The sequence below is a fragment of the Phycodurus eques genome, chromosome 19, assembly GCF_024500275.1.
Source record: "Phycodurus eques isolate BA_2022a chromosome 19, UOR_Pequ_1.1, whole genome shotgun sequence".
In the NCBI taxonomy this organism is placed as follows: domain Eukaryota; kingdom Metazoa; phylum Chordata; class Actinopteri; order Syngnathiformes; family Syngnathidae; genus Phycodurus; species Phycodurus eques.
Genome location: NC_084543.1, coordinates 14,687,377 through 14,709,747, shown reverse-complemented (window position 1 = coordinate 14,709,747; position 22,371 = coordinate 14,687,377). Strand labels below are relative to the sequence as shown.

General features: G+C 40.4%; 2 protein-coding genes across 11 annotated transcripts in view; both read right to left on the bottom strand.

Moving 5' to 3' along the window:
* The window catches only part of fasn (fatty acid synthase), a 30,168-nt gene extending 15,797 nt beyond the window's left edge, over positions 1-14,371 (bottom strand). Inside the window, 11 exon segments of the mRNA XM_061664045.1 lie at positions 599-786; positions 1,590-1,758; positions 1,760-2,065; positions 3,021-3,155; positions 3,313-3,428; positions 3,892-4,014; positions 4,097-4,297; positions 5,694-5,867; positions 6,015-6,167; positions 7,274-7,409; positions 13,590-14,371. Of these exon segments, the coding sequence (XP_061520029.1) occupies positions 599-786; positions 1,590-1,758; positions 1,760-2,065; positions 3,021-3,155; positions 3,313-3,428; positions 3,892-4,014; positions 4,097-4,297; positions 5,694-5,867; positions 6,015-6,167; positions 7,274-7,400 (1,692 nt within the window). The 5' untranslated portion in view covers positions 7,401-7,409; positions 13,590-14,371.
* A 292-nt stretch (positions 14,372-14,663) lies between these two features.
* The window catches only part of ccdc57 (coiled-coil domain containing 57), a 31,980-nt gene continuing 24,272 nt past the window's right edge, over positions 14,664-22,371 (bottom strand). For 8 of the 10 annotated variants that reach the window (XM_061664048.1, XM_061664046.1, XM_061664055.1 and 5 more), the window contains 5 exons: positions 21,311-21,551; positions 21,071-21,171; positions 19,402-19,536; positions 17,714-17,867; positions 14,665-15,874 (listed from right to left, as the gene is read on the bottom strand). In XM_061664048.1, the coding sequence (XP_061520032.1) occupies positions 15,663-15,874; positions 17,714-17,867; positions 19,402-19,536; positions 21,071-21,171; positions 21,311-21,551 (843 nt within the window). In that variant the 3' untranslated portion in view covers positions 14,665-15,662. Of the gene's footprint in view, positions 15,875-17,713; positions 17,868-19,401; positions 19,537-21,070; positions 21,172-21,310; positions 21,552-22,371 lie in introns of all 10 variants that reach the window. The other 2 variants (XM_061664049.1, XM_061664050.1) reach the window with 2 other exon arrangements.

Sequence of the window (22,371 nt, the reverse complement as noted above, 5' to 3'; positions counted from 1 at the left end):
AATTAAAAAATAATAGCTGCATATACTACGTTTCATCGACAAAAAAAAAAAAAAAATCATAGTCTCATCTATGATGGTCATTGGGATAAGTAAAAGGAGAGTGTGAGATAAATTAAGTCATAAATCTACCTGTAGTACGAGATGTGTCAGAAAGGTTACAGGACCGTTGTCAAAAAAGATATTTCAAATCTTAACTACAAGCGACAAGTTGTTCTCTTCAATTTGGGCCAGATAACCAGCATGTCGACACACAAATCCTGCTGAGTTTGTTTCGTTCGGTGAACGAGAGGAGACAAGGGTTGTGGCAGGACCGCTCATGGCTGCTTCACCATGACAACGCACTTGCTCACAATGCCCCGAGGTTTCAACAGTTCCTGGCCGGGAAAAACATTGCGGTGCTGGCACAACTTCCCTACTCGACTTTTTTTTTGTTAAAACATTCGAAATTGGGAATAGAAAATTCCCTATATAATGCAGCTGTAGCAAAGGTTTACAGTTTTTTTTTTTTTTTTTTAGATACTTTAAAGTAATATTCATCTTCCTTGACTTATGAGACAGGATATTTTTCCTCACAACCAAAACATAATGGCTTCTCTACCTGTATGGCGGCGAGACCAACAAAGGCATGAACTGTGTCTTCAAATGTAGCCTCATCAGCCTCCATGAGAAGGCGGGACACGACCAGACCCGTTTCCTTCAGGGCAATGTCTGACCGCATTATAGATTTTCTGAAGTCTGGTAGCTGCATGAGGCTGCGGCCCATGCCTGCCCACTGTGTCCCCATACCTGTGATACCACATAATACAATAGTGCCATTTATTGGAGTCGATCCAGAGGTAAATATGAGTCAGTCAAAAAGTAATAAGCCAAATTTCCCTCCAGCTTTATCCATTGCAATAGAAAGGCAATATACGCATAGAAATAAAGCCCAAAAAGTGGGGATTTCATCGCTACTTTTGAATCGCTCCCTTTTTGTCAACATCAACTGTCCATCGATGAATAAGAGTATGTATGACAGCCTTGGAAAATTTAGTAGGCTGCACTTTTAACTTTTTTTTTTTTATTTTTTTTTATAAAAGGTCTGAGAAGGTGATAAACTGATCGGCCGAGTATGGGGGATGGGTTATGGCCAAACCGATGACTTCACAAGCTCTTTTGCTTGTCACGTTGGTCACTCACAGCAGTCTCTTATTCTTTGCCTTTGATCCTGGACATCCACATTTTTTACTGTGCTGTCAACTCTTGCAGTTTCCCATACACATTTTTCAACCTTTTGAAAGCTGTTTTTAGTTGTGGTTCCCCTTCTAAAGTTAGAAATTCAATGGCAGCTCTCTGCTCCTGACAGCCGTCCAACAATGATGTCATTTCCAAAATGGCTGACAGGAAGAGGACAGGCTTACACAAAATATTTTGAAGTAACCCTTCAAACAAGTATTTAGACTACAAACTGTGAAAATTAAAAAAACATTTTTTTAAGTAGGTTAAGTTAAATTGGGATCATTACCTTTTGACTGCCCCTCATAATAATTCAGATTGCTGATGGTGGAAATATTAGGTTTGGTACTTCTGGTGTCCCTTAATTGTCTCACCTGAGCATATGTACCAGAGGGGCCTGGGAGTGGCCTGCACCTGCTGTACCTCAGTGGTGTCAGTCTGAGAGCCAATCAGTGTGTAGCCTCGATAGGGCATAGCAGCAGTGGGACTTCCAGACAGTCCATTGAGCAAAGACAGAAAGCTGTCATCAACACTGTTTTCCTTTGCCTTTTGGAAGCAGTGAGTTCACAGCAGCCTCTGTACGGCCACAAACTTGAAGCACCCGAGGGACCGTCCTGGTTGGTGTGGTAATGGCAGCCTCTGTCTGAGCACTCCTTTCATTGGGGCGAAGGATCACGTGGACATTTGAGCCCCCAAATCCAAAGGAGTTAATGCCTATGATGCCACCACGTACAGGGATAGGCCGGTCAACAACTTGAACACGACCATCAGTGAGGGCAGGAATGTCAGTGTTAGGAGTGTTAAAGTGAAGGTTTGGGGCCCACACTCCTTTCTCCAGAGAGAGCAACACCTAAAACATGGGATAAAAAATAAAATACATTGTGGAACATTAAATTGTTCAGGGGCCTACACCATTATTATTATTTTTAGATTGTGTTGTTATGACTTGTTAAGGTGTGAACAAATGAGTAAAGCGGCAATGTAGTAATGATTTACTTTGAAAATAATTTGTTACAAAGGAAACACAGCATCTCTGTCATTGCAACTTAGTGGTCTATAATACCGATGTACCACTCACTGTATGCGTTATTTTGATTTGTTAACTTTTGATAATGTATTTATTGGTTAACCATATCAAGGTTGGCAATGTCAACCTTAGTGTATTAAAAGTAAATTCAAAACTAATGGAAAATGTTCTTCGTAGTATTCAATGTGATGATTACTGTTTGCATGTTCATTCCAACATTATACAATGTTACAGATGTTATTTACCTTTTACATTCAACTTGGTCTTTCTGCGTTTGGTTCATGTGTTCTGTGTGACCTTTGTGTGATTGTTAAGTCTACATCCATTTAGTATGCTTTGTGTTCCACTCCCATGTACATAAATTAAGAATATAACGTCTTTGCTGATGAGCGGGTAACAAGATTAATTTTAGATTCGATTAGGTAGTGAGTTCCGAGAGCATGAGGCCCAACTGCTAATATATAAGGACAACCTTGGAGAGTCTTCACAGGTAGTTAAATAGGATGCAATGGACACCAATGTTTAGGAATAGTATGACATTTTCCTTGACTCTTGCTCATGGTCAGAGGACTGCATGATACTTTTTTCTGACCTCTTTGCTGCAGAGACAATACATGTCCAAGTCTCGTCTTTTTGTTACTTACACTATTCTGTGTTACTTTTTTTACACAACATAAACTATGGCAGAAACCCTGGAGCAAAATATGTAAATTTATAAATCAAAATTAATATTGTATTGATTTTAACAACCAAACAAAACACAGACCACCTCCTTTACCTTTGCCATGGCAGCCAGCCCAGATGCTGGTTCTGGATGGCCCATGTTGGACTTTGTGGACCCAATAAGCAGTGGCTCTCGATTTGACTGGCAGAACACACTGACAATACCATTAACTTCCTGTGGGTCACCGACCTGCATGTAGAGAGCATAGACATCCCACTTGAGGGCAGACCCAACTATAAATTTGTCACAAGTTACTTTAGGTTGAGGTTTTGTTTATTAAAAACAACAAAAACACATTTTGAGATTTAGACTGTTGTCTTTTTAAAAAAAAGTCATGTGCACTTACCTTTGTTCCAGTTCCATGGGCTTCAACGTACTCGACCTGCTCGGGTGTGAGGTTTGCCTCTTTATAGAGAGAATGCACCAGAGTCCGCTGCATCTCACCTGAAGGAAACGTTACTCCTACAGGACACATGGGAATCAGTGAGAAAATTATCTTCACATAAAAGTACCCTGAAAAATATCTATCCCAGCTAACTTTGGGCGAGATGCAGGGTACATCCTCGACTGGTGGCTAGTCAATCACACGGCACATATGGACAAATGAAACAACCATTTACAGTCACACTGTTGGGCAATTTGCAGTCTTTTATTAAGCCAACATGCGTGTTTTGGAGATATGGTAGGAAGTAATGGGGAAAACCTGCAATCTCAGATGTTCCAACAGATATCTGAACCCTAATCATGAGACAGACGTACCACTACTTTGCCATGCCGCTATATCCAACGAACAATGAAGATTACAAGAAAATCTAAGAGGCACTGACCTGATTTCCATCATTTCATCCTTTGGGAGAAGTTACTCAATCATTCAACCGAACAAGCTGCTCTTGTGCTATGCAGTGACTTGTGTACCTCTCCTCACCCTGTTCTTTGTATCCATCTGTGTTGTTGCCCGCATTCAACACAGTGGCATAAACTCTCCTAGCTGCCGACCGCTTGGTCAGCAACACCGCCACTGCTGCCTCAGAGCGACAGTATCCATTACCTTGACAACAGAATGATAAGAAAAAATAGGTACCATCACGTAGAATGCACATTTATTTAACACACACCCTAAACGTTTTTACCTGAGGAATCAAAAGACTTGCAGGTCCCGTCAGGACTTAGCATGCCTAATTTCATGAACTGCACCGAGGTGTTTGGCTTGAGTAGCAAGTTGACTCCTCCAACCAAGGCAGCGTCACAGTGGCCCAGGCGGATGGCTTGGAAGGCATTTTCTAAAGCCAGCAAGCTGGAGGAACAGGCTGTGTCTATGGCCGTGCTGGGGCCTGCAGTAAGACAAAACGAGAGAAATTAAGCCAAAAGACGCAAGTGTTTAAGTGGATGTCCAACTAGAAAGCATGTTATACTATAAACGTATTCAAATGTTTATGGTGTGCGTTCCCTGGAAGGGGGACATAGGATGATGCATGTAAACTTCTGGTTTGCAAGATATTTAGACAGCCATCCATGAGCCTACATTCTAGTCTGTTTTAAAGTTACTACTTACGGCACTGTGGAAGTGTATTTTTATATAATTTTAAGTAAATATACATGTTGAGTAATTGAGCAATCCATGCCTTAATTATATCTTGGCTGCATTAATGTCATGCACTTTATTTTCTCCAGTTGGCTCAAAATGCTGCTGCTGCCTCCCAACTGGAGCACGTAAGAGGGAACACACATAATTCCAATTCTGGACTTCCTTCACTCCCTTCCTGTGCATTTAGAGTCCTTTTTAAGATTGTTTTATATGTTTGGAAATCATTAAATGGTCTCACGCCCCACCTTACCTCTCTGAGCTGTTCCACCCCTACACTCCTCCCCGGTGACTCAGGTCAGCTGTCCACACGCTCCTAGAGGTTCCGAGGACTAACCTCAGACTCAGAGGGGATAGAGCTCTTTCTGCTGCCGGTCAATCGCTTTGGAATAACCCCCTTCTTAACATTATGTAATCCCCCTCACTGTCCATTTTTAAATGTCTTCTTGAAACCCATTTTAACCTTTGGCTTTTAAATCAGCATGAGACCCTGCACTGTTTGCATGTTTTGTTGTTTTTAACACTGCTATTCATTGTCCTATGTTTAATGGTTTTTTATGCTTGAGTTTTACATAATGTACAGCACTAAGTGTACAGCTGTGTTTTTCTTTTTTTTAAAAGTGCTCCTTCTATAAATACAGTTGAGTTTTGAGAATATTGGAACAGAAGTTTTTATCCCAAAGCAAGTGACTCTTTTGAGGGGCTCAGTCAATATATTGGCAAGAAAGCAAGGTGAGCTTAATTTTACTTGTTTCAGAGTGGTCTCACTTCATTTGAAATGCTCACGTGTATAAAAATGCTGACCAATAACTGTTCGTTTGGATGGTAGTGTAAAAACACACTTAAGAGCAATAGTGCTGAGAAAGCAGGTTTTATGCTCGGGCAGAACAGGAACTCTCAAAGCTAACATATTGGCGACAACACTGTGCTCAGCAGCCGCAGACCTCAATGCAAAGCATCTGAAGTGTGACAACACAAACGGTAGTGTAAAATGTTGCACACTTGTAGGGATAATCATCTATCAAGTGATCTGAGACTCAGATAATCAGATGATCATTGATAAATAATGGCATGAAAGAAACCAGAATATGTACATATGAGCCTTAAAAGAATAAAATTTTGTGCATCAGGCTCTGCGAGTGTACCGTTGAAGTCAAAGAAGTAGGAGAGTCTGTTGGCCAACATGGCACGCTGGCAGCCAGTCATGCTGTAACCAAGAAGCTCCTCTGGATCTCTGCTCAATGCCTCGCCAGCTTCTGAACCACTCACTCCAATGTAGACGCCGGTCTTACTGCCACGCAGAGTGGTGGGGTTCAGTCCTGCATCAAAACACATTAAGGTGATTATCAGGTTTACAGCAGCAATAGAGTTATTGTGATTTAAATCTGACTAGACATTCCAGCAAACCTATACAATCATACATTTTGCTACCACACTCTATACATTTCATTTAGCAAGGTTCTTACCTCCATCTACGATAGCCTCGTAAGCGACCTCCAGCATGAGACGGAGCTGAGGGTCCATGGTGTTTGCTTGTTTAGGATGGACTCCAAAGAATGCAGCATCAAAATGGCTGATGTCTTTCAGTTTGCCGTTCCTCTTTGGGAGTCCGTAGAGGCCTGGAATACAACCAAGGCAAGATGGAGAGTAGCAGTTAAAAACCCATTCAAGAGTATTAAGATTCTTCGTACTGGATTTTTACCATTACTGTCAAACTACTGATATAAATTATTGACATCTGTTATACACAATATTTAAGGAGGAAACTGGGGATAAAAATTCTAAATGGCAAAATCATTACAATACATTAATATGATATTTAAGGTTCAATACTGTGGCAACCATTTGCTGTTGGACAGCAAATCAGCTCAGACCGATACATGAACAAGAGTAAACAAGACCTAACCAAAACAAACATAGTATGCACTACAACAGTGTTGCATTAAGGACCATGACTACAATCAATCATATGAGCTATAAGCCTATATTATATCAAGGACAAACGTATTTGAAATGCTATTGGAATAGGCTTCATTCCTTCATGTTTTTGTTGCAGTCAGAACCGCACCGTGATTGTTTTCCTTCTGCTCAGTCTGTGTGTATCATACTGTACTCACCTGCTCACTTCCTTATTTATAAAGGGAAAAAAAATTGTTTAGTGGCTAGCAGCAACATATTTCAGCAACAAATCACCAAACCTATGTACACAGTGCAGTATAATTGAAGATTTTCACTGCCAAATTAGTGCAATAAAATCCTCAATAGAACAAATAATTACAACATGGCCCATATATAACAGTGAAAAGATTGGAAACTGATCCACCTTTTTTGTGTGACCAATAATGTAAACAAACCTTTATTATGTTTGGAGTGAAATAAAGTAGAACCCTATATCATTGTTTTAACATTCTACATGCATACTATGGTCCTTACTGACACAAAGTTAATTCTAAAAATACTGAACACCAATACAGCTTCCCCCCCCTACATATCAGTTAAGAGCAAAATAGATCACTCAAAGGCTGATAAGGAGTTGGGAGCCCTGTAAAACAACACGGTGTCCTCTTACGTGGATAAGCAATACTGTAAAAAGTACAGCTCGATAGTGTTGTTTCTTAGCAGTTGATGGAATTTGATTTCTGCAACTTTATTGAAGTACCACATGGGCCAACTAAAGTTTATTTTGCCCCCCCCCAACCATACAAATACCCTTGTACGTACTCACCTGGTGTCCACCTGCGATCATCCTCTGTCACCATGTCCACTCCATTGATGAGGTTCTCCCAAAATTCCTCCAGGTTGTTTGACTCAGGTAACCGGCCCGATATACCTGCAATGACTATGTCATCCATGCTGTATTTCTGTGAACAAAAAGAGGGAAATTGGCTCAGATGTCATTCATCCATCCATCCATCCATCCATCGATCTTCCGCTTAACCGGGGTCAGGTCATGGGAGCAGCAGCAGCCTAAGCATGGAAGCACAGACTTCTTTCTCCACTGCCACTTCAACTGACTCTTCCAGGGGAACCGTGAGTTGTTCCCAGGCCAGTAGCGAGAGACAGTCCCTCCAGCGCATATGAGGTCTTCCCACAGGCCTCCTCCCTGTGAAGCCTGTCTGGAACACCTCACCTAGGGGTGCAGGGAGTCCAATAATATAACACCACTTGGGTTGATCGGGGGAAATTGTTCCTCCGAATCAAACCCTTCCACGTTTCACTGTCATTTCCCACGTGAGCACTGAAATCCCCTCGCAGAACAAGGGAGTTCTCAGCGTAAGCGCTGTCTAGCACCCCCCTCCATGGTCTCAAAAAAGGGTGGTTAATCTGAACTGCTGTTTCGTGTACAAGCACAAACAATAGTCAGTCGACTCTTTTGTCCACTGGGGTGAACACCAACATACTGACGCCAAGCCTGCTTGGCACTTCTCAACAGGGGCAACTCCAGAGCGGAAGAAAGTCCAACTGCTCTCCTGAGAACTGGTACCAGAGCCCAAGCTGTGTGTGGAGCCCGAATATATCTAGTCAGAACCTCTCTGCCTCAAGTTCAGGCTCATTCCCTGCCAGAGAGGTGACAGTTCACGGACACAGAGCCAGCTTCTGTAGCTGGGGACCCCCTTGGCTGCTCTCACAGGTGGTGAGCCCATGTGAAAGGGGATCCATGTTGTCTCTTGTAGCTGTGCCAGGCCGGGCTCCATGGATGCAGGCCGTGCTGCCAGGCAATTGCCAACAAGTCCCATCTGCAGAGGGGGGTTTCTGTGACCCTTGTCCAGGTGAGGGAAAACTTGTTCCAATAGTTTTATTCCTCATAGGAGGTTTAGAGTCGTGCTTTGCCTGATCCCTCACCTATAACATGCTTTCCCTCAGTGACCCAACCAGAGGCATATAGCCCCTGACCACTTAGCTCCTAGGATAATTGGGACACACAAACCCCTCCACCACGATAAGGTGATGGCTCAAGGAGGTCCATCAGTCGTAAGAAGGGTATAAATACACAAAAAAATAAAAGTCAATGTAATTCTATGCTTTTGTTACTTAGGATTTGAATCAGGCAGCACACCAGTAATACAGTGGTTAGCATGTCTGCCTCACAGTCCTGAGGTTCTGGGTTCCAATGTCAGCTCTGGCCATTTTGTGTAGCGTTTGCATGTTCTACCCTATACTTGAATGAGTTTTCTCCAGGTATGCTGGCTTCCTCTCACATTACAAAAACATGTATGATGTGTGATTTAATAAACCATATGGTCAGAAAATATGGAAGCCAAGCAAATGAATTTACTGTATTAATTGAATTTATGAATAACAAAAGCATTATTCATTATCATTTGAATTTCTATCCTACGAACACTGCTACTGTGAAACTGTACTCCTTCCACAATGTCAGAAAAAAATACCTAACACCCAAAAACAAAAGACCTCGCTATGTGAACCATGAAGGAAGTCTGACAATTGCTCAGCAGGTTACAAGGACTGCCATTAGAAATATTTCCTCATAGCAGGATAAAAGATGCAAGAACTCTACAGTTTGTGACAAAGAAGGCATGGGGTAGTAATGTCTCACATCAGTTTGTCCAAGGAATAATCTCAAACTACATTATTTCCCAACTATTTTAGTAAACAAACAGTAGGACAGGATATGCTCATGGGTTTTCTATTTCAGCTGAGTGAACATATTAAATTTACTGGCTGCACTCTTACCACTTTACAAAATACAACCTGAGCAGAAAGGAGATTTATTGAATAATGGCTGCTTTTTTTTTTTTTTTTTTAAATAAAATCACTGCAAAAGACAAAGCACACAATGTATTAATTCACAGTGAAGAAGATGGTTTTGTACCAAAGCACATGTAATCATGTTGGCTTTGACTAGCAGGTTTGGAAATTAGGGCTCCTACCAAACACGCATAAATGAGCAATTTCAGCAGACAATGTAGTCAGCGTAGACTAGTGTACAAATCAATGATGTAATGTGTGCGTGTCTGTCTTGCTCTTTGTTCCTCCTTTCTGGGCCATGCCTTTGTGTGTCAGCAGGTGCTCTCGAACAGCCAATGAGCTCCTCTGAATTTTAGTCATTCAGCCACTGTGCTCAGATTTAACTGATTTTAATTTAATGAACGCTTAAAAAAACACAAATTAATAAATCCGTGGATTTCAACAGGAAAGAACAATGTTTTAAAAAAAAAAAAAAAACGGCCCTAATGGTCCTAATATAAGTCTGTTTGGATGGCACAGTTGCCATTAACCTTTCCTGAAGGGATTTGGGTTCCAGGATGCACTGTCAATAGGATTAAAACGACAGCTTCACTACCAGACATAGACTTACCCTGACCTGGATCACATGCGAACACCGGCCTGGCCATGACATAGCAGAATGCTCAAACCAAGTCTCTGATGTGTTCCATCATCTACTGCATTTTGCTGGGTCTGATTAGAACCATGAATAACTACACGAAGGAATTCAATGTATTCTATTATCACTCCTTTATCACATACTGTAACAAGCATATGGCTAGACAAACAGTTATGTTTTCTTCAAGAAAAAAGTAGAAAAAGTCCCATAACCGGATTCAAAAGGACTGAAAGAATATAATTTGTATATAAATAATGCTGGCGGCATGGTGGGTGACTGGTTAGCATGTCTGCCTCACAGTTCTGAGGACCTGGGTTCAAATCCAGTCTCGCCTGTGTGGAGTTTGCATGTTCTCCCCCGTGCCTGTGTGGGTTTTGTCCGGGTACCTCCGGTTTCCTCCCACATCCCCAAAACATGCATGGTAGGATATTTGAAGACTCTAAATTGCCCGTACGTGTGACTGTTAGTGCAAATGGTTGGTTGTGTTTGTTTGTTTATATGTGCCCTGCGATTGGCTGGCGACCAGTTCAGGGTGTACCCCGCCTCTCGCCCAGGAGTCAGCTGAGATAGGCTCCAGCACGCCCGCGACCCTAGTGAGGATAACCAGTATGGAAAATTTATGAATAATGCCTTGCAGGATGAAACGGTCACCTCTAAACTCTTTCAGTAACATTTTAACTTTCTTAATTGTTAAAAGTTTAAAAAAAACATTTGTCATTGTCTATATAATAAGTAAATACAAAAACAATTTTTTTAATTGAATAAAGAAATCATGCTAATGTTATTAATGCTGAAGATGCATCTTATGCATGTTTTTAACATTTCAAGTGTAAAAATAAGTTAGAGCATTAAACAGCTGCAGCTCATTCAGAATCCTGCAGCTCGGGTTCTGACCAGAACAAAGAGGTCAGACCATATTACTCCAATTCTAAAGTCTTTACACTGGCTTCCAGTCAGCTTTAGAATAGATTTTAAAGTTCTACTATTAGTCTATAAATCACTAAACTGTTTAGGTCCTGAATACATGAAATAAATGCTAATGGAATATAAATCCAGTAGGGCTCTGACAGACTCAGGTCAAATAGGGGAGCAGAGTCCAAAGCAAACATGGTGCAGCAGCATTTAGCTATTATGTTGCACACAAATGGAATAATTTTCCAACAGAAGTGATATCAGCCCCAAGTGTGCAAGTTTTTAAGTCCAGGTTAAAAACTATTCCCCCCCATGCTTTTTACAGCATTTCCACTTTTAAATATTTCTTGCACAGTTCGCTGTTTGAATTTTATTTTTATGTTTTTCCCCTCAGTTTTAAATATTTATAAGCAGTTGTTTTTTGTTTGTAAATGCTTTTAACCGTGTAAAGCACATTGAGTTACATTGAGTTAGTGCTATATAAATAAATTTGCTTTGCTACTGTTAAATGAGTGCCAAATGTGTATGCTTTCAGTCTCAACTCTCAACCTAAAGTAACACCTGCGGTTTCTCTTAACACACCCTGGAAGCTGGTGTTTCTTTTTGAATATGCAAAATAGCCTCAGAAAAATTAAAGCACACAGTAAATCCTTAGATAATCTACACACACCTGAGCTGCCAGAAGTTTAGGGGATATTAGAGACATGTTTCTTGAAAGGTACTCCAATTCCAAAGGCTTTGAACTTTAAGGTACCCCCTGGACTTTCCCATAGATTTATGATATCGCGTCTTTACTCGATTGCTTAATGTTAGCTGTACTAATAAAAACATTGACTAAGTGAATACATGTTGAAAGTCTGTGTAATACAAGTATACTGAATAAAGATAGGTCTTTAATGTAGACGTTCTCATAGTCATCTGGCAACGATTACTGTCATAGGCTTTTGACTTTACTCATAGATTTAGAATACCGCCTCTTTACTTGATTGCTTAGTGATAGGTGTACTCGCTAGTTAACAACCTTGACTAAGTGAATAGATGAAAGTCACTGTAATATAAGTATACAAAGATAGCTCTTTAATGTAGATGTAATACTTTGTCATGTGACGATAACTACTGTCATAGGACAACAGAATGTCGAATTGTGCTTTCCATGTCACATTTGAGATGTCACGCTATAGGACTCAGGTTGTCTCGATGAAATGATCGAGGATATTTGAAGGATTAGCTCACCAAGCAGCAGCAGAACAAGTTTTGACTTGTCAAACAGCCTGTTTGCGTAAACACATATCCTCTTCCTCCAAGTGAAGAGAACAAACATTCTTTCCATCTGTGATTCCCAACCAGGGTGCCGTTTAACACTGGTGTGCCTTAAAACACCATCAGGGGTGGCACTCGTTCAAGTTCACTTAATTATTATTTACTAATTACAAATATATCTGTTCATCCATCTATGTCAGTGATGCAGTTAGAGGCATAACAAAATGCTCTTCGATTACGGCAGAAGATACAATAGAGCTATTATACACCCATTGCCATTCATACAACAGAATGAGTCATGGTCATGGCTTCCTGCGAATATATCAGCTTTGTGTTCAATTAAGCATGCCCAGATTTGACACTTATTAAGTAAATTACAATAAGATAAGTATTTCAGTGTTGATACTTTGTGATATTGTTGTTTAGTGGTGTGCTGTGAAATTTTCTCCTGTAAAAATGGGTACCATGGCTCAATAACGGTTGGGAAACACTGCTTTAATTAATTATAAGATGCTCTTTGCCACCCTGTAATGGCCACACAAAGACATTCTTCCTACACCTTGCTCCATACGTAAGAATTAGAGATGGGCGAGTATCGATACTAGGTATTGTATCAGGCCAATACTGGCCCTATTTCGAGTTATCGGGTACTTGTGAAGACTACCGATACCACCTACCAATACTTAAGGCAAAAAAAATTATCTGACATAGTGTAAATTGTCCTCACTAGTAGTTGGCGGTACACTGTGGTGGTTTTGCACATCGGGAAATCATTATGAGCATCAGGAAAGAAAGAAAGGTCTTTGTTCAAATTTATGAGATTGCGTTCATTCAAAATGGTCTGGAAAAAAAAGTAGTTTGGAAACTTGTTAAGATTGTCTCATCTTAAATTGCTATAACTGTATGCATGTATAATATTACACTACATTACCAGTAATTGCAGAATTTTGCATTTTTATTTATTATTTTTAAACTCTACTCTTTTCAAGATTGTTTTTGTTTGACAGGTCAGCAATGGCGTCCAATCAATTTGTACGGCCTTGATGCATTTTGGAAAGCCAAGCTGACCAATGTGCCAGTCAGGCTCTTTTAATTCCCAACCGCCTACTTTTGGCACACACAAATTCCTCAGCCTGCTTGGGAAAATCTTTTACTCTTGTGTTACTTCTATGGACTTCATCTGGTTCACCCAGTTCCACCCAGCAGCCATTAAGTCCAAAGTAACCCAGATCAGCAGAGAAAATCAGAATGATATAAAGACTCATTTCCCTTCTTTTTTTTTTTTTGGGCGAACACATCCATTACATAATATATGCATTCATGACACACAAGGCCACGACTTGTGTGTACAATAGTGTTTAAATCATATGACGTGTCGACATCACTCGCTTCCCCTCATCACAAGGCTAGGTACATCGGCCGTTATTGTTCGTTGTCTAACACTGACCCAACCACTTTAAAAATACAAACATACAGCAAGTCTCGCTATAACCCGCTAGCTGGAAACAGTTAGCATGCTTACCTGTGTCGTGTGTTTCTTCCTCTAAAGTAGCGAGCAACAAGCGCTTGGCTGGGATGCTAAAGGCGCTTCTGACTGGGCATGCGGTCCCTCGTTTATTCCGTTAGGCGGTCCAGAGTGGGAGGGGGGGTACTGTGTCGACTATCAACGAGGTGAAAGCGGCATCCGTACTTGACTGTTTTCTCTTCTTCCCTCTGGTGAATTTAAATGTCTCACATTGTGTCCGGCCACGCCACATGGGCTGACGGCTTGGTCTGGCCCAGCAGTCCAATGAGAAAAGAGGCCGGGCTCTCGGATCCAGCCAGCGGCGAGTAATTCGTTCAACGCCCCTTGCAGTCAGACGCAGGGGAAAAAAGGGGGGAAACGAGAGGGTTAGTAGAGTTCAAATCGACCTTGCCGAGTCACTGTCTCCTCATGTCAAATCAGCCTTGTGGTGGGTATGCCTTTCAACTTTCAAGGCAATTTTCAGTTCATAACGCTTTTGATAACTGGATGCTGGCATTCGCTGCTTTAGTCAACCACGTGGTGAATATAACTTGTACTCATTTTCTTCAATGTGTTTTGCCTACATTTAACCAGTTTACACCTAAAACATGAAGAAAACATTTGTTTAGGTTTCACCTCTTGTTTTGACCTCTAGTAGCTGTCGGTCTACATTAACCGGTCACGTTCAGACAAGCCACAAATAAAACCAGGTTTACTTTTACGTAAATTGACATTGAACTTGAGTTTACCTACCTGTGACGAATCGGCAACTGCACACGTGTTTGACGCACACCTATCGATTTGACACATATGTTGGCCAATGGCGTAACGAGGGTGTGAAGATTCATCCAATCACAATCAACATGATGAGCGATAGCGTGATTAGGAGGCGGTGCAAGCTGATGACGTTGACGGCAAGGCTGGTGTGACTTCCTGAGGTTACTGTCGTTCATGAGTTCAGCTCGCATGATGTTTGGAGGAAACTCCTACTGACCCACACTGATAAGCACAGACCAAAAACTAACAACCTAGATCTCTTGGGAGCTTCTAACATAAATCAGTTATTATGAGCTACTGATTCTATATCGTCTTGTCACTAAGTGAATTATAATTTTTTCCCCGTTACATTTGGTTCCATACTAAAGACAAAAATCATATGAGCACATCTGATTTTGCAGTATACAAGTATATCAGGGTTTCCAGGTGTCCCAGGTCCTTATCTCTTATAAAACAAAACATACAATAACAAATTGTAGCATTAAATGACCACACAAGGTATTCCCCCCCAAATTTATTGCATTGTTAACTCAGTGACAGGCCCACTTCAGTGGTACTTACACTATAAATATTGTTTATGCTATCAAATTAAAGTTTTAAAGGACCCCTTTTTCTTTTATCATGAGAGTGAGTAGTAACAAGATTTCCAGCAAAATTCTGTACCTTTCATTAAAAAATGTCACCCAATGACAGGCATTTCAGTCAGTCAACTCCACCTTGGAAGGATGTGAGTGACCACAGGGTCGCAACAAGTTGACATCCTCTGCGAGGCCAACTTGTCCACGTTATAATGTGAAACTTATGTTTTAACGTGATATGTATCACATTATAATGTGAAACGTATCACAGTATAACATGACATTTATCATGTTAAAATGTGAAACGTCATAACGTGAAACTTGTTATAACGTGATAGTGAACCTTTTTTTTTTTGTGGCAGCAATACGCTTCCGTAATTCCGTGCATGACATGTCGCTATTATTTTAATGGTTCTAAAAATATCTGGTAGAAGAAATCAGCTCCGGTGGAAATTACATAATGCAGAGGGACCAAATAACTTTAGAAAAATCAATTTGAATACACTCAAAATATACAGTTTTTCTCAAGGGGCCACTAAAAATACAGATTACATTTGAGTTACTAACAGTATAAAAGTGCATATTGCAACTAGATAACTCATCTTTCCATTATTCATTTGAATCTTTCCAACTCCAAGTAGCTCTGATCATGATGAGCTTGTTCACTTACTCACCAAATCTGGAAATAATTTACTGATCACTCAATGGTCATATTGATGACTGCCTTGTATGCGCGTCAGTCTTTAGCATTATAGTTCCTGATCTTGACAATTTTGCCTGGGGCTCCATGCTGGCAGTTCTTAGGAGGGTTCGATGGTGCTTCGGAGGGGTTCTTCTTCTGCTGGAAATTGGCTGGGGAACGACTGTGGATGGGAGCACTGGTACCGGTCACCATCACCCCAGCGGTGCCCGACTTAGTTCCCCTGCTCCTGCACAGATCACTTTCACCTTGATACAGACATGAGGTGTATTTAAATTACCATGTTAACTTTTTCTGAATTTCTACCATGTCTATTTTTGAACTTTTCAACTTAACCGGTACCTTTTAAAATATAAATTATGGCTGGCGTTCCATGTCTCTTTGAAGGAATTTACTTCACTTACCAATGCTTTTTGACTGACACATTCAAACTACGGCGGGAGAGAAGCCTAAAATTATCATTCAAGGCATTTACCGTTTCCTCAATTGCTGTGCCCTTGTCAAATGACATCTCAGTGGTGCCATCGGAGATTTCTTTGTCACTTGCCAACCGAAAGTGCACGTGGCGTCATGGTGAAAAAGGTCTATGAAGTGCAGTATTTAGGTGCAACTAGCAAAGGCACTATTTTATAGTCTCAAATAGTTGCGGTCTGAAGATCAAAAACATGACGTCAGCTATGAGAAGTTGAGCTACATGCATGTTATGGAAACTCCTCTGGAGTCCACCCATTAATCTGATTAATGCAACACTGGCATAGAAACAAGAGTTCAGAACATTCAGGGAGGGATTCTCCATTCCTCCCTTGCAGCTCTACACACTGATGTTCAGAGTGAGTTTACCTGGGTTATCACGTAGGCTGTCAAAGTAAGCATATCAGTATCTGGGCATCTTCTTAACTGTGTTTCTTTTAGCTGGACTGACTTTCACTCGTTTGCATTCATACTAACATGAACCCATATTTCTCAAGAAGAACCAGTAAGCTGGAGGCACTTTATCAATGTTTATGTGGCATCTATGTATGTTTAATATGCAGAGGTTTTAGTTGAGTCTCAGGCTTGACTGTATTTCCACCGAATTCACTGGTTTTACATTCCATTTTCTTTCATTAGACAGCAATGTTTAATTGGTAAATCTAATTTTGTAAAAATAATTATTGAAATAGTTATATCTATATTGTTGCTGTTTCTGATGCATTTAGTAAGTAGTGTTTGTTTACTTTTTATTTTCTTTATCAATAATTAAAATCAATGTATTGTTGTTTCTAAAATTAACCTCATTCTTTTCCCAATCGCCTATTAAGAAAAATGCTACAACTAGTACAAAACAAACAGTGCACCTTTTTTGTCAGTAAATAAAGTTCTTTAAATAAAATGTTAAAAATACCTCACAAAATAATTGTATGTGATTTTACACGGCTGCAAAATACAACCACTAAATAACAAGGATACTTTATATACCGTATAAAATATACATAAAAACGTTAAATGATAGTGATAATCAAAACCGAGCATCGTTTTTCTACAGACCAATATTTCATGTTATTTGTGCAAGTGTTCCCTTTACACATACAGTATATACACCTTTCTGCATGAAGCATGTCTCATTTCTTTACATATATCAACACTAATTTAGAAGTTGGCGGTATGACAGAAGTGGCTCAGTAAGGTACACACATTAAAGGCCAAGTGTAATTTTATCGATCGCCTGTATTTTATACTACTTTATCTAAATTGACCTCAGTTTCGGACCTGTGGCACACTATTTGACCAGAGGTAAATGTTGCCGTGCTCTGATTAAGCTGTTTAAGAAATAGTTAACAGAAGAAGTTTCACCCACATTAGGTGACACAGCTTGTGTGTACAATAGTGTCACTAAATAGTCTTAAATCGAATGACCCAAAGTATGTTTATCCTGGGCAGGAGGTCTTTTTACATGAAAAAAAAAAAAAGAATTTTGTGGGCTTCATGTAACAATACTGTACAATAATCTACGGTATTAACATCAAGCGAAGTCTACGCAATTTCCATGGACATAAGTTTAAGATATACATCGATAAAGCGTATTTAAATTTGACTGATAACATTACCTTCTGAGTAAATGGATGAACTCAGTCCAAGGTCCAATATTTCCCAAATCTCCTTTAATGATTGCTGAGAATCTTCAGAGCTGGGCTGTTTCTTCACCTCCAAAGAGTTCCGTAGCTGGTTGATCGTAGGAGTTTTGCCCGACATTTTAAAGGCCTGAGGAAAAGGATACAAGGTCAAATTAAAGACGTATTTGGTTTTTGATTACTTAGTTTTTTCTTCAATTTTTATTTTATTTATTAAAAATGAATACATTATCACAAATCTTATACTTGCATGAAATAATGTTGCACGTGGCATTTAATGTGTAAGGCCATCAGTAACATGAAGCCTTTGTCATTTATTCAAAATTATTGGATGAGATAAGACCATGAGATGCAACATCTCATTTAGGGGCATGGGGGGGGGGGGGGGGGGGGGGGGGGGGGGGGTCGTTTGTCAAGGGAAATCTTCCAGTGAAGACAAAGACTTTTATTAGGCTTTCCACGATCAGGGTTTTTGGCACCGATCAGCTAGTTTAAAGAAAACGATAACCGATCACAAGATGAGGAGCATACATACTGAGCATAAAGTCCTTTCCCGAGCACCGGTGACCACCAGCACACGTTTTCCCCCCATTTTGTTCTTATAATACACACGACTCGATTGATTGTTGTTGTCGTGGCCGAGGTAACTAACAGGTCTATCTGGTCGCATTTGAGTTGAGATTAAGATTAAGCCCAGTGATCATAAAAGATGGGATGCGGTGGTATCGGAATACAACATTTTATTGCAATTGTCAGATGTAGTGCAATAGTGAAAGACCAAATTTGTCTTGTAGTCTGATCCAGGCATTACATGTTGTCTGTCCCACACCGCCGCCATGTTTTTTTTTTTGTAAATAATTTTATTGGCTGTCAGATATTTACAGTACTACGTCAAAAGACAAGCGTTAAAATAAACTATCTTTTGGATTCAAATATACTGTACACGATAGGCGACGCGGAGTAAATGTCTTGTGGAGCCAATCAATGACATCATTGTTTGGATCGGTGAATTATGACATTAAAGCCGATCATCATAAAATGCTAATTATATGCTGATACCGATCAGGCCGATCAGATCGGTGTAAAGTCTACTTTTTATGTCTTTATTGCATGTTTAGATTTGTATGGCCAAACTTAAATATGTTACTTACAAATTGTCTGACCACCTAATAAAGGTTCCGTGAGTAGCCACGGAAATTTAGTTTTCCATCTGAACAAGTCCGAGTCGGATTTGTGTTCGACCTCAGTGGTTGCACTGTATCCAGCACTGAAATAAAAATTTGTATTTGAAATTTTGAACGTGGGCACGGTGGGCGACTGGTTAGAGCATCAGCCTCACAGTTCTGAGGACCCGGGTTCAATCCCCGGCCCCGCCTGTGTGGAGTTTGCATGTTCTCCCCGTGCCTGCGTGGGTTTTCTCCGGGCACTCCGGTTTCCTCCCACATCCCAAAAACATGCATTAATTGGAGACTCTAAATTGCCAATAGGCATGACTGTGAGTGCGAATGGTTGTTTGTTTCTATGTGCCCTGCAATTGGCTGGCAACCAGTTCAGGGTGTACCCCGCCTCCTGCCCGATGACAGCTGGGATAGGCTCCAGCACGACCCTAGTGAGGAGAAGCGGCTCAGAAGATGGATGGATGGATGGATTTTGTACATGATTACCCCAGACTCATCAGTGGTTTTGTGCCCGTCGGAACAAAGGTCGCTGTCTCCTTTAATGGGAGGCCCTATGCTGTCAGATGAAGTGGCATGTTCAGCAACAGTGCAAGCCATCTGCCTCACAGCATACTGAAGCTCCTGGAGACATGCACAATTGCACATACATGAGTGAGCAAGTTTCGCCCTCTGGTGGTAGAAAAATCAAATCAGCTCCGTTCTCAGGCCCTCTTCAATTTCGCCAATCCATTAATTTTATTTCATGCTCATCCTGCACAGGAGGATGGCACCAAGTCATATTACTATACAGTATTAGTTGTATCAGTAGTTCCCTGCATGTATTAAATGTAAGCTCTTTGAATGTAATCATTGTGTCCTTTATACGTTACTTGTCACTCACTCAGCTTTACACGATCAGGATTCTTTTGGGCCGATCACCGATCAGCAAGTTTAAAAAAACGATAACCGATCCGCTCACAAGATGGAGCAATGTGTCCATTCACATGACTTGTTCATTTATTGTATATACTTGTGTACTGTATACTGAGTACTGTATCCATCAATCCAATTTCTGTACTGTTTAGCCTCACTGGGGTCGTGGGCGTGCTGGAGCCCATCCCAGCTCAAAATTATTCTCTAGAATTTTAGAAAAAAGTTAAAACATCAATGACCTCTAGGGGGCATTCAACGATTGCCTACTGACATAATTTTAGTTCAGATCAGCATTACAACATGACAGAAATAATGGGTGCTAACTTACCGTAATTAAATTAGTTTATTGCAATTAAATTACTTTAATAAATACTGGTAATGACATGCTTAGTCTTAACTTTCTCACTGTCCCGGCTGTATGGACGGGTGTTGTCCAGAGTTTGCGTCCGTTTGGCTTTTTTTTTTTTTTTTTTTTTCCTCACGCTGCGTTGCTTGAACACGGCATGCTCCTCGTGTACATTCTTCAGGTGCCCGATCAAATTTGGATTCATAGGCAACGGTGACGCGGAGTTAAATGTCTTGTGCGGAGCTGATCGATGACGTCATTGATCGGATCGGGGATTATGACATGAAAGCCGATCAGCATAAAATGCTAATTATCGGCCGATACCAATCACACCCATCAGATCGGCGTAAAGTCTACTTGTCACAAGGAGTCTAGTCATATTATTCCAGCTACAACAGCATGATGATAGGCCAAAGCAGCCTTTTCAAAACCTAGGGTTGGCACCGACAACAGCGACAACAGGTTCTGTGTGAGTTTTTATTGGGCCGATATGTATATTTCAATGTTACGACAATTCAGGATGCTTTTCCTAGGTTTGTGTATGGGAAGGAACCAAATTTCACATTTTTTTCTTGAAAAGTTTGGGAAATAGTGGGCCAGTGGGTTACAGAATTAACAAATTAAGATCTTCTGTCCTTCTTTATGATGAAGTCTTGATTTCAGAACACATCTTTAATTTGGATACTGGAATCCGAGCTAAAGACTGAAGGAGCAAATGGATTGATTCTGTGTTTTTCTTGAAACTACAGTCTGAATTTGCTTTTAAAGAATTACAAGCTTTTTAACATCAAAATGAAAGGGAACATCCTTGGAAGAACATCGATTTAAAAATGCAGGATTATATGGAGCCGGCAAACCAAGTAATATAGCTCTTAAACTATAAATTACAGAATGTACCTGTGTTGTGAGTCGATACTGCAGCTGTTCTAGAGCAGAAAGACGATCATGTTGATGTCCTTGTTCTCCTGTGGAGGAATCTCTCTTTTGCTCAATTGCCTCTGTAAGGCACACAAAATTGGACTACCAGTAAGTGAAGATTTGCATTTGATTTTGGTTGCTCAGCATACACATTGTTATGGCGCTGGCATAACTATTATGATAACAAACACCACATGTTAAATGCATGTCTTATTGTACCCTTTAATCCAGGGGTGTTGATGCAGCCACGAAGGCAGTTGCCCATCTGGATGAGCTGTTGCTTCTCTCTGCTCAGACGAGCGATATACGCCGCCGCCTGTTCCAGCCTGGCGTGTGCCAGCACAATGTTCCTTTTAACACCCTGAACATTACCAGATGCAGCACCAGCCATGAGAGTGGAGTTCAGCTGCTGCTGCCACAGTGAGAAGTTCTCATCTCGAACCTGCTGCACCACAGGACTCTGGAAGGACAGGAGGTGAAATTAAAATAAAATACACTTGAAAGGCTGTGCTCAAGTCAAACAATCCGGATTTTGATTAGCACCAAATAGTAAACCATCTTCCATGCATATATGGGTCATTTTCATATAATTTATAAATAACGGTAAAGAGAGGATGGCCCTCTGAATTACCTTTCTGAAAATCAATTAATTTTACTGATACGAGTATTTGAATTATTGGCAGTTGTTATCTACCAAAAAGTCATAATTGTTTCTAAGAAGCAAAGCAGCAAAGCAAATTTATTTGTATAGCGCATTTCATACGAAAGGTAACTCACTGTGCTTTGCATGATTAAAAGTATTTAAAAACAAAGAAAAAAAACATCATTAACATTTAAAACAAAGAATAAAAATAAAATACAATTAAAACGGCGTACAGTTTCAAGAAATAGATTTTAAAAGTGGAAATGCTCTAAAAAGCATTGGAAAAAATAAGCGTTTTTAACCTGGACTTAAACACATGCACACTTGGGGCTGAGGTCACTTCTGTTGGCAACTTATTCCATTTGTGTGCAGCGTAATAGCTAAATGCTGCTTCATCATATACTTTGGACTCTGTGCTCCACTATTTGACCTGAGTCTGTCGATCTCAGAGCCCTACAGGGTTTATATACCATTAGCATTTATTCCATGTATTCAGGACCTAAACCGTTTTGTGATTTACAGACCAGTAGCAGAACTTTGAAATCAATTCTCAAGCTGACTGGAAACCAATGTAAAGACTTTAGAATTGGAGTAATATGCTCTGACCTCTTTGTTCTGGTCAGATCGCGAGGTGCAG